The sequence below is a fragment of the Marmota monax genome, unplaced genomic scaffold, assembly GCF_021218885.2.
Source record: "Marmota monax isolate L192 unplaced genomic scaffold, Marmota_monax_Labrador192_F-V1.1 WCK01_AAM20220418_F8-fsc00021, whole genome shotgun sequence".
NCBI classification, from domain to species: domain Eukaryota; kingdom Metazoa; phylum Chordata; class Mammalia; order Rodentia; family Sciuridae; genus Marmota; species Marmota monax.
In genome coordinates this window covers 24,092,407-24,105,138 of record NW_026695228.1, presented here as the reverse complement: position 1 = coordinate 24,105,138, position 12,732 = coordinate 24,092,407, and the positions used below count along the sequence as shown (strand labels likewise).

Genomic DNA, 12,732 nt, shown 5'->3' with positions numbered 1-12,732 from the left:
TCTGGTGATACAATTAGTTAAATTACATTTCCTACATGTTACAAGATATCTTTCATCTTTCCATTTAACTTTTATATTTCCAGAAATTAAAATGCAAGGAGATTGAACACAGGCTCATAAACCATAACAAGAACCTTCTTTACAGTTTTTGCCTACAAATTCTGGTAAAGGTTTGTCAATAAAATGTAGGAATTCTGAGGCAGCAATTAACTGACAAACATCTTTCTGAATGCCACCTTCACTGAAGTTCAGGATGTTGCTAACAAATCCTCCAGGAGTCATGGCAGTTCTCTTGTGTAACTGCCTTTTGTCACTTTTAGGAGACCCATCCAAAATAGACCTACTCTTTCTAGGCACCTTATGTTGTACTGGAAAGTTATTTATACAATCTATCCACTTAGGAAAGGTGCCAATTTCTATTGCAGACTGATTAGGACAATGAGATATTCGTGGACATTCTGCTGAGATGACTGGTTTGTTATGAGAAAGTCCCATTTTAGTAAGTGATTTAATATAAAGTTTTGAGTCTCCATTAACAGTATGATTATTTGGTCTGGGTCTCCCAACTGCTGTCTTTTTCTCAAATGACACTTTTAGACAGCCAGCATGTTTATCGTGGGACCAACAGAAGGGTAGGTGGGCGCTATAGTCAGAATAATTAAATCCAGTCACATGATTGGGGGTAATATGAGTGTCTGTGAATCCTCCATCATATATGAGTCATGAGTAAACACTGGGATGGATTCTCCAGTCCACTGCTGGATTTACCAGAGGTGGATCTGGAAAACAGGTCCAGTAGGTTTCTCCCTGATTCCCTTTTACCTGGCAGCCCAACAGGGCTATTCCTGCAGCAAGCCTCATCACTGGAGTTTTAGCTCTCCCTTGCAGTTGAATCATTTGTGTGGCTGGTAAAGTCAATTTCCTTAGGTCCCTCCACACCTGATGGTGCCTTCAGGTACCCAAATAGGACGAGAAGCACCTTCTGGAAAAATACAAGCATGACCTCTGTCCCACATAATCACTGGATCTGGTCCTTTCCACTGACCAGTCTGTAAGTCCTTCCCCCAAACTTGGCCTAAAGGGCCTGTTGCTGTGAAAGACATATGTCGCTCAGCTGCAGTGTGACCTTTTCTATCAGTTGTGATAGCTTTCTTCCCTGGGGAAATGTGGAACCCTAAGTAAACAATGAGAGAGAGGGAGAGAGAGAGAGAGAGAGAGAGAGAGAGAGAGAGCTGCCCCTTTTGTGGAGAAACCCTATATCCTCTGTGAGCAAGAAAGTTCAGGCTGTGACAGACTTTGAGGTTTTTAATGAGGGACTTCAGAGGAGGAGGTCATCAACATATTGTAGGAGGGTTGATTTGGGGCATAGAGGGAAAAAATCCTCATGATCTCCAGCGAGGACTTGTCCAAAAATAGGTGGCTGTCTCGAAACCCCTGGGGCAGGACAGTCCAGGTTGTCTGTCGGAATGCCTAGTTTCTGGATCAGTCCAGGTGAAGGCAAATATGTCTTGAGAAGAGACAGATAGTGGAATAGAAAAGAAGGCATCTTTAAGACCAGTAACTGAAAAACAGATGGAGTTTGCAGGAATGGAGGAAAGGATAGTAGAAGGGTTTGGAACCAGGTGATGTATAGGGCTGGTTGAACAATTTATTAGTCTTAATTCCTGCTCCAAATAGTATGTTCTGTTAGGCTTTTTTACTGCTCAAATTGGGGTATTGAATGGAGAGTGTGTGGGATGGAGGAACCGTTTCTTAATAAGCTTTGAATGATTGGCTTTAGGCCCTTAAGAGTGGCAGTGGGTATTGGGCCTGGTTTGGGAAGTGGTTAGGGTCTTTAAGATGCACTTCCATGGGAGAGCAATTTGCCAAGGATGTGGTTTCAGTGTCTCATACAATTGGATATACTCTTTCACAGGAGAGGGGAAATTCTGTGTTCTGGTGGTCGTTGGGGTCTTTACACCAGACACAAAGAGGTAAAGTCTCTTCTTCATCAGGGAGTAAAGCCATGACAAAGATATGAGTAGGGGGGACAATAAGGGTAAGGTTTTGGAGGCCTTCAAGATGGATAATATATCCCTTCCCAGCTAGGGGACCAGACACTGAGGCATAACCTAAAAATGGTGTGAAAAGGAGAAGGTGAGGAGTTCTGCATGGGATGATGATTTGACCCCCTACCCCGACAATCGGAGATTTGGGGAGATAGGTGGTTCCTCAAAACTCTCTCATAACTGAGACTGTGGCCCTGGTGTCTACCAAAAAGTTAATGGGACGCCCATCCACTCAGATAAACCACCCTGGGTTCCTGCCTGGTGATTGAATAGGTCGGGACAGAAGACCCAGGGCCCCGTCAATCCTTGGCTGCTAGGCCCAGCAAGTCACTGGTGAGGAACTGACTTCAGCTCCCTTCTGGGAATTGGGGCAGTCCTATCCCAAGTGGCCAGGACGTCGGCATCTGGGGCATGGTCTGGGCAGTGCCCTGGGGTTAGGGCAAGCCGTAGCCCAGTGTCCTTCATTACCACACTTAAAGCAGGGCCCAGGGGGTCCTCATTGTGGGGGTTGTTGTGTCCCCCTTTCCATAGGTTGGAAGGAGCCCTGTGACACCTGGGCCAACATCTGGCATTTTTGAGAGTTTTGCTTTTTCATCTCTGTGGTGGTAATCCTTGAAGTCCATGTCCAGCACCTCTGTCTGAGGAGTCAAGGGACCCTCTCTAATTGTTTTTAGCTTTGCCCATATTTCAGGGTAGCTTTTTGAGAAAAAACAGGTCATAAGAAGTTGCTTCCCATCCGGGGATTCAGGGTTCTAGTTAGTGCACTGAAGGAGAGCCTTGTTAGTCAGTCTAGGAAGGCTGAGGGGTTTTCATTCTTCTCCTGGATAACTTCTTGGAGTTTGTCAAAGTTAATAGCCTTTTGTGCCACCACCTTTAGGCCAGCCATCAGACAGGTAATAAGGTGGTCCCTGCATCCCAGGTCTTGGGGGTCATTATAGTCCCAACGGGGGTCTTGGTCTGAAACCGCCTGGGCCCCTAGGGGATGGTGGACATCAGTCTGATGAACCTGGTCTGCATCGGCCCTTGCCTGGTCCCAGACCCTTCTCCTTTCCTCAGGGAGGAGAGTGTTGGAGAGAATCATAGAGAGATCATGAAAGGTGAGGCTGTAGGCTTGGGCTAAGTATTGGAACTCTTTAATGTAAGAGACAGGGTGCAGTGTAAGATCCCCCAATTTTTTTTTTCTTGAGAAAGGTCAAGCATAGAAAAAGAAACACAAACCCTTAAAATCCCTTCTGGTCTGGAGACCTCTCAAAGGGGGGCCACAACCTGTGAAGTTTGAGTTGGGTGATGAGATGTGGTGACTTGTGGGTTAGGTGCTGCATTAGTGCATGAGCGGGTGATGGGTGGAGTAAACTGAAGTGGAGAGACCCAGGAGGAAGGAATAGAATTAGGAAGAGGTTGTGGGGGAGTGTTGGGAGGAGGAGGAGGAGGAGGAGGAGTGTCTGCAGAAGAAGAAGCTGCAGATGTAGAGGCTGGGGAAGTGGGAGGGGGTGAAAGTGGGGAGAGCAGGGCTGAGGGCGGGGGAGAGTGGTATGGAGGGGTTCATCAGCCAGGTGGAAAGTGGAGGTGGACAGCAGAGAAGAGGAAGAAGAGGGGAGGTGTGGAGGCAGAGAGTGGATGAGAAGAGAAGGAAGGGGGTTTGAGAGCAAGGAGTAGGTGCTGAGGCTTGCATTGGGTGCAGAGATTTGGGTGAGATCCTAGCAGGAAAAAGCCTCCATGTAGGGAATCTCCTTCCAATTCTTTATCACTCACCATAATTAAAAAGATCCCAGTGTAAATTGGGATCCAGAGACCCACACGTGGGCCAACATTTTGGTTGTCCAGGGAGTATGCAGGCCCGTCCAGGGTACAGTATTTTATGAGCCTTTTTGGTTTAATATCAGGGGCCAGGATCAGGGTTTTCAAATTATCTAAGAGGCCCCGCAAGGGAGAATCAGCTGGGAGAGATGAGGAATATCCCATGCTGGAAGGGCGAGATGGGAGTTAGAGAAAGAGAGAGAGAGAGAGAGAGAGAGAGAGAGAGAGAGAGAGAGAGAGAGAACTCGGGATGGGAATAGCTTCCTGGAGGCTCCAGAACAGGGAGAGTCAAGTGTGCATCACCAAAATGGCCGAATGCCTCTGGGAAATAGAGGGCACTGCCAGGTCATCACCACCAGGGGAGTGCAATCTGTGAGACCCAAATAGAGCCAAGGCCGTGGGCAACCTGATGTCAGGAGAGTTTTTCAAGTGGAACAGAAGAGTCAGAAGGAGACTGTTGGAAGGAGTTCCAGGAGGAACGGAGTCAGAACTCGGGTGAGACGGGCTGCAGCAATTGCGCTAACCCGTCCACAGGAGCCGAGAGTGAGGGGAGATGGAGGAGTCACAAAGGGAGAATTCATCCTGCGTCCCAGGCAGTCGATTCCCAGGGGTGTCAGAGAGCCAGGGGTCCACCACGACCCTGACGGGTCTGAGTGGGGTGCTATTCCCCCCAAAGACACTTGGAGGGATTGCCGGACACTCAAGGGCCAATTCCCTGGTTCTGGTGAGTTACGGTTCAGGTGCTCATGGGAGGGCGACACTCACCAATCCGCAGGCTGATGGTGGATGTCAGGCAGGCGATCAGAGGAGTGGACTGCGACAGAAATGGTCAGGCATGGAGTTTGGCAACAGGGTTCTGCCTTTAGCAACAGGGATCCACATCCTGGGTTTCGGCACCAATGTAGGAAGGGTGGAAAAGCTCCCTAAACTCAACAAGCCAAACAACCATTTACCTGCCTGAGATTTTATTGGTGGGACCACAGCATCCAGTCGTAGAAGAGAAGGGGGGGAGAGAGAGAGAGAGAGAGAGAGAGAGAGAGAGAGAGAGAGAGAGAAAGAGAGAGAGAGAGAGAGATTGAACAGGGTGTTGATATTTATGGGCTCAAAGAGGGGTGAGGGGGAGCAGGGGGCGAGTGTTACTTCTTTATTGGTTGAGAGTTTGCACCACTTCAGGGATTGGAGGTGTACCATTCATAGGGAATGGAGGTGAAGGCTCGCGTGCCATTCAAAGTTCCTTCCATTCAGTACATTACAGACCTAAGCTCCCGGAACAGAAGCGCTGGGGGCACCATCTTTACCAACATCCGTGAGATGGTGTCCCTGGGGTTGGGGTTGGGGCTGCAGTAACTGTCAAAACCTTGTCATTGGGTCAGCCGACATCTGCAAAAATGCAAACAAATTCTGAATTGGTCCCCTTTTCCCTATGAGGCAGGAGGATGTCCTGGCAGGCCTCACCTGTGTTCTCCAATGCTAGCTGCTTACCAACCAACTCACAAGCACCTGAGTCCCCGATGGACCTGTCAGCTGCTTGGTACAAGCACACTACAACGTCGGAGAATGGTTCTTCTGAGCCCCGATTTATCTTAGTCAAACTAGATTACTGATCCTGGGAAGAAATTGGCTGCCAGGCCTTGTCTGCACTTGAATTATTCTGATCATAAACCACCAATCATAGTTGAACTGCCTCTCTAAATCTGCAAATTCACCCGTTCCCATCAACAACTCCAAAGGAGTCTCAAGATTCTGTCTCCTGTTTCTCTCAAACTGCTCGGTACAAAAATTGGTCCAGTAAGACCCCCAGAGAAGGCAGTCACCGCCATACAGACAAGTCCTGGCCATGGACACCCAGTCATTGGGTGGAAGAGGTGTTTGGCCAACCGAGTCGAGCAAGCTTTGTATAAATGGCGAATTAGGGCCATAAGTATGACAAGCATTTTTTAATTTTTTTAAGGTTTTAAAGGGAATGATAGTGTGTACGCAGACACGCTGGTTTTGCTCATTAACCTGTTCAAAAACTGGAAGAAACTGAAAACCTGTAAGGTCACCATGGGGGTGACCAGGGTGTACAGGGTGGAGGCCAACACCCCTGATCAGGAGGCACGTGTCCCTGAGGAGCTGAGGTAGACCCCCAGGCAGGCTCCATAGAACAGGGAGACAACTGAGAGGTGAGAACCGCAGGTGGAAAAGGACTTGCACATCCCTCCTGCTGTGGAGATCCGCAGGACAGAAGCCACAATTTTAGAATAAGAGAAAAGGATCCCAGCAAGAGGGAAAAGCCCATTATGCCTGTCACTATGTACAATATGACGCTACTGATGAAGGTATGAGCAGGCGAGCTTGAGGACCTCAGGGAATTCACAGAAATAGTGTGGGATTTCCACGTCTGTGCAGAAGGAGAGCCTCAGTCCACTCACGGTCTCAGGAAGGGCTCCCAGCACACTGATGAGCCAGCTCAGGAGAAGAACTGAGCACAGAGATTGGGGCTCATGAGGACCGTGTAGTGCAGGGGCCGGCAGATGGCCACGAAGCGGTCATAGGCCATCACAGTAAGAAGTCCCATGTCCAGCAGTGCAAAAACAGTGAAGAAGCACATGTGGGTGATGCAGCCTGCGTAGGTGATGGCCTTGCTCTGTGTCTGGATGTTCACCAGCATCTTGGGGATGGTGGTGGAGGTGAAGCAGAGGGCAGAAAAGGACAGGATGGACAGGAAGAAGTACATGGGCGTGTGCAGGTGGGAGTCTGAGATGGTGGCCAGGATGATGAGCAGGTGGCCAAAGATGGTCACCAGGTACAAGGACAGGAACAGCCCAGAGAGAACCGAGTGAATCCCTGGCTTCTCAGAAAGTCCCTGGAGGAGAAATCCTGGAGTCCCCGTGTGGTTTTCTGGTTCCCTGTAAAGTAAATGTCCCCAGGGGAGAAGCGGCAGCTAGAGGAAGTCCACAGCCACCTCAGGACCCTGGCTGCCTGGGGCGTGGACCCAGTGCTCTAGGAGGCATTGGCTTGGTGGCCCCTCCTCTGCTGTGTGTCACATTGGGGTTCCATAGTGACCCTAGTTCCCTTTTCTTGCCACCACCGGCTGGAAATCCCAGTCACCAAACCTAATTTAGTCCCCAAAGCCGACGGGACCTGGGGACTCCCCTGCACCTGGTCAGAAGCCTTCCTGATCTCAGGTGTCTTAGGAATGACTTTTGAACTTCACTTTGAAATGTCCTGGTAATAACCACCATTTAGGTAAAATGTTAAAAGCCAGGTCTGTATAATTCCCCTTAATTATGAGGAAGCCACATTTTCTATAGGCTTGGTTAATTTTTAATTAAAAAGTATAATGGACCAATCAATGAAGAAATTGACTCACCCAATTCATCACCCAGAAATATCATCAGTAATTTTGAAATCTCACCTATTTGCAATGCATATAAATTATTGGGAATCGCATGGAAATAAATGTGCCAAGGAATTTTCCAAGTCTATGTTAACCCTGATACCAAATGACAACTGCTTGTTCTGTAGAAGCCCTACAAGACAAAGAAGCTATTACTTGCATTAATTAGCACAAGTAGAAAAAGTCACAAAGTATATTCATGCAGTGTCCACGAGGTGTCCATGAAGCCTTTTGTCCAATCAAGATGTCCATCGGGCCTTTTTCCTTCTTTGGAGAGGCATGGACCAGAGTCACATAGGTCCTGACTTAAAAATAGCCTTTTTGTAAGTTTCTTAACAAATATCTGTAGGTGCTGTTTGTACTCACTGCCCAGGAAGTGACCCAGGCCCATCTCCCTGTCTTCCTAGTCTTGTCTCCTACTCTTTACTTCTTACTTACTAACATGTCTGTCAGGAAATTATCTGGGGACCAATTTTCTTGTCAATTTGGCCTCTACATGACTATGGAAGATCTTTAGTGGAATATGGCATTCTGGGGAGCCTTCCACATCCTCAGAATCCCATGTCCCACATAGAGCAAGGTCTCTTTCTTGTAGGCACCACAATATTTTATTTTTATAATTTTTTTTCTATTTATATTTTATTTTTTGTCAAAAAGTTTAAGGCAGGTTCTATTCCTTTTGAATGTTGTTGATGTGAGCATCCTGGGAGGCTGGTTTTCTTGCTTCTAGAATGTTTGCATGGAAGAGGCCTCATAGGTAGGGTGGGCAGTATAAGAACGTTTAACAGAGAAACTGAGGAATTGGGCTGCAGATGGCATCTGGATGTTGAGTTTGCCCAGCACCATGTTGGGCATGGACAGATTTCAGGTTCTGCAGGTATTGAATGTCGATCATGTCCTCCAAGAATCCCTTCACGTGTCCAACACCATGAATATCTTGAAACACACAGCACAAAAGTCTTTGTCCTGTCCTAATGACTAAAAATGGCGGTTCAGATTTTCCATGGGGAAGGAGGATGTAGCTCCCATGATCTTTCTAATCAGTCTGGAATGATAATTATTTTAAAATGACATAAGATTATTGAAAAATAACTCACAGCTTCCATTTAAAAAAGGAAAGAAAATATTTGTTAGATAAAGAGATTTCAGCTGCTCACGTACAAACAAGAATGTGAGATGATGGGTAAGTTAATTTCCATTATTATAGTAACCATTTTATTTTCTGTATATTCATGGGACACACCCCCAAAATACACAATGAGTTTGTTAAGCCGTTCTGCCTGAGGGATGAGCACTGAAGGGTCTTAGCAACAATCCTGCTCCTAATTTTTAAAAATTTCAATTGACAAATAATTATCATCCCTTTATGGGGTATGATGTTGCATGCAAACACACACACAGACACACACACACTCACACACACTCACACACACACACTTCAATCACAATATTTTCTTGCCTGATGGATTTATCAAGGCATGATCAAGAGGCCACATGAGATTTCATTTTGCTGATTTTGGACTTTCTAAGAAGTGAGGCTGATTCACTGGAGCCTTATGAATGCTGTGCTTCAGAAAATTATTCAGAACTGGTTACAAGACAAAATGTTTTGTTTTTATGAAATGAGCCAAGGGAGGGTTTCCAAAATGAGAGGAAGATACTCCAGCAACTGAAACCCTGCAGATGCCCCATTAAAGGAGACACTGGAAGATAAAATGACATCAGGCCACCAACAGAGTGGACCCTCACAGTCCAGTGCCCAAGATGGTAGAAACGCCTGATCATATCACCTGAATTTCAGAAGCCTTCGTTCCCTATCTGATGGTTTCTTATTTTCTATATAAAATGTTGACGTTGCCTTTCTTCAATGTGTATATCATTCCTAGGGCTGTGGAGGAGGGAAGGAGTGGTAAATCTATTCATTTATCTACAACCAGTGCAGATTTTGACAGCTCCATGAGAGAGAAACCCAACCTATGTACTTGGTGTGATAGACAAAATAATGACCCCACAGATGTCCACACCCTAACCCCATAGCCTGTGAGTGTTACCCTGCCTGGAAAAGGTAATTCTCAAGAAGGAGTATGTTAAAGATTAAAAAATCTAATTTTACATTAAATCTACTTAGATGGCACATACTAATGGTATAATGTGATGTTTCCCTGCCTGTCTACAGTGTGAGTGTTTACATCAGATTAAACATAACTATCTCCTCCAACATGCATTAGTTATTTGTGGTAAAAACTCTTAAAATCATTCCTTTATAATTTAAAGAGACTTGGTGCTAGGATGGAGCCCGGGGTCTTGCACGTACCAGGCAAGAGCCCTCCCACTGAGCGGCCCCCAGCCCCTCAGAGCTGTTAGAAAGGCACAGTGCACTTTGTGGTCTAGTGGCCCTACTGTGCGACACACCACAGAGCTTCTTTCTCCTGACTGTAACTTAGTACCCACTGATCAAGCTTTTCCCACCCCCTCCTCCCAGCCTCTGGGAACCACTGTTCTACACTTTGTTTCTATGAGATCAATGTTTGCATTTCACATATCAGTGGGATCATGCATGTTAAACATCTTGAGATGAGAAAATCATCCTGGATTGTCCAGGTGAGCCTAAGGTCATCACCAGGGTCTTTAGGAGACTCAGATAAGGGTGGGGACAAATGATAATAAGCAGGAAGGAGGTGGGTGGGAGGGAGGGAGACAGAATCATGTAAGGTCAGTGCACAGGGAGGCAAGATGGTGGAGTCCAGGAGCCAGGGGAAGCATGGTCTGTGGATAGGAGGAGAGAAACCCTGCCAAAACCAGGGAACGTGAGCTCTGGCAGGAGGGAGCGACCTTACCGTGCTGGGTCAGGAGGCATCGGACACAGCCTTGCTAGACAAAGTGTAGGACTCGGGCTCAGTTGTCTGTTTCCTGATCCTCTTGAGCCATGTCCTGTACTGCTCCCGGACCTGCAGAGGCAACCCACACTCTGGGTCAGCTCACAGAGAGGAGTGCACGTGGGGAGGCATGGATGGGAGCTGGGCAGGGGTACCTGTTGGCTGAGGAGGCAGTACACCAGGAAGATGAAGATGCCCTGCAGGCTGTTGATGATGGTGAAGAGGTAGGCCATGAAGGAGGCCATGGGGCCAACCTGTAGGACACCCAGACACCAGGTGCAGCCCAAGATGAAGAGATGAGCCATTGCTTTAAATGTCAGCATCCTAGGTTGGGGGAGAATGAGGCTTATAATGCACCCACAACAAAATGAGGTATCCCTTCTACTCTATTGGTCTTCCTTCTATCAGTTTATTGTTTTTTAAAAACTGGTGCATTATAAGCATGTATGGAAGTGGGATTCACTGTGGTGTACATGCCCATAGCAAAGTTTGGTCAATTTCATTCTTCAGTTCCTTCCCTTTCTCATCTCCTCTCCTTCCCCCTTGATACCTTCATCTGCTCTACAGACCTCCCTTCTGTTTTTCATGGGAATCCCCCACCTTTTAAAACATTTCTTATTTCAATCTATGTCTGCATATGAGAGAGATCATTTGACCTCTGACTTTCTGACTCTGGAGGACTTATTTCACTTAGCATGATGTCCGTCAGTCCTGTCCATTCACCAGAAAATGCCCTCATTGCATCCTTCTTTATGGCTGAGCAAATTTCCATTGTGTATATATAACACATTTTCTTTGTCATGTGGTCTATTGATGGGCACCTGAGCTGATTTCATAACTTGGTTATTCTGCATTGTTCTGCTATAAAAATTTGTATTGGTATATGCTGATTTTAGTTCTTTTGGATAAATACGGAGGAGTGGTATTTTTAATTGACACATAATTATTGTACATATTTATGGAGTATTGTATGTTTTTCTGGAGTAGACTTGCATATAAGGTGTAATGAGCAAATTTGAATAATTAGCACATCCGACGCCTTGAATTGTTATCATTTGTGCTGAGAGCATTCAGTCCTCACCACCAGCCATATTGAAACATACAACATACTATGGCTAACTATAGTCACCCTACTGTGCAATAGAACATGATAATTTTTTTCCTACTATCTGTAATCTTGTATCTATTGACTAGTCTCCTCCATCTGTTAATCCCCCTTATCTTTCTAGCCTGTAGTAACCCCCCTTCTGCTTTGCATTTTCATGAGATCAAGCTTTTATAGATTCCAGAAATGACAGAGATCATGCCACAATAGTAAGGGACTTTAATATACCACTTTTGCATAATCCGCACAGAAAGTTAGGAAAACACCAGACTTCACAAATTTGAGTAAATGGACCCATTAGACATATACAGAGCACTTTCACCATTGGCAAGATGTGTTCTCCAGCACACATGGGGCACTCTCCAGGAGACATCATGTGTTGGGCCACAAGACAAGACTTAGAAAATTCAAGCAGAATGAAATCATATTTAGTATCTTTTCAAAAAAAAAATGAGTACTGTGTATCAAAAAAGATTATACACCATGATCAAATAGGAGTAATATCCCACAATTTTTCTCACATGATGATCCTACATACACAAATCAATAAATATGACACATCACATCAAATGAATGAAGGATAAAAACTATATGATCATCTCAAAAGATACAGAAAGGAGCACTTGATAAAATTTAACTTTCCTGCATGATGAAAAATACTCTCAACAAATTAGGCATAGGAGGAACATAGCTCAACACAATAAAGGCTACATATGATGAACCCGCAGCCGACAGCTTAGTGAATGGGGAAAAGTTGAAAGCTTTTCCTGTAAGATGTGGAAGAAGGTGAGGGTGTTCACTCTCACCATTGTTCTTCATCATAATTCTGGAAGTTACAATAATAAGGGCATCCAAACTGGACAGGAGAATGTCAGGTTGTCCCATTTGAGGTGACCTGATTTTTATCCCTATAGTTCTCACATAATTATACATACTCACGGGGTATCGTGACAATTTGATATTGTGCACAGTGTGCAATAATAAAATCAGCATTATCACCCTTTCTATCACCTTAAACACGTGCTACTTCCTTTTGTGTGGAGGCTGCAAACTCCTCTCTTCCTAGTTCTTTATGAGGCACATAATGAGATGTTGTAAAACCAAAATGAACTTACTGTGTGAGAGAACACCAGAAGTTATTCCCCTTACAAAACTATATTTTGGTACTTGCTATCCAAGCTTCACGATCTTTTAGCTTGAAAAACTGAAAGATGTCACTGGGAAAGAATGAGAACTGATAAATCCAGGAAACCCGAAGGTTACAAAGTCAACAACAGAAATCAGCAGCATTTATATACAACAATAATGAACTAGCTGAAATAGAAATAAGGAAAACAATCTCATTTACAAACAGCTCTTTAAAAATACATAATAATAAAAATAAAATAAAATAAACCAAGGAGGTAGGAGATTTATACAATAAGTAGAAAACATTAGTGAAAGAAATTGATGAAGACACACACAGGGAAAGATAGCCCATGTTCATGGATTGGCAGTATTAATATTGTTAAAATGTTCAATCTA

At 45.2% G+C, this 12,732-nt stretch overlaps 1 protein-coding gene and 1 long non-coding RNA gene across 2 annotated transcripts; both read right to left on the bottom strand.

Moving 5' to 3' along the window:
* Nucleotides 1–5,767: 5,767 nt before the first annotated feature.
* Nucleotides 5,768–7,095, bottom strand: LOC124087897 (putative olfactory receptor 7A2). The gene has a single exon (XM_046437076.1). The coding sequence runs from the start codon at nt 6,562–6,564 to the stop codon at nt 6,298–6,300; it is 267 nt and encodes an 88-aa protein (XP_046293032.1). The 5' UTR covers nt 6,565–7,095; the 3' UTR covers nt 5,768–6,297.
* Nucleotides 7,096–7,122: 27 nt separating this feature from the next.
* Nucleotides 7,123–10,447, bottom strand: LOC124087898 (uncharacterized). The gene is made up of 3 exons (XR_006850212.2): nt 10,259–10,447; nt 10,065–10,175; nt 7,123–8,272 (listed from the first exon to the last, which is right to left on the bottom strand). It is a non-coding gene; the product is annotated as an uncharacterized LOC124087898 (long non-coding RNA).
* Between the last annotated feature and the right edge of the window lie 2,285 nt (nt 10,448–12,732).

Coding starts and splice junctions, on each gene's coding strand:
- LOC124087897 (XM_046437076.1), bottom strand. CDS start 6,564: ATGTACTTCTTCCTGTCCATCCTGTCCTTTTCTGCCCTCTGCTTCACC.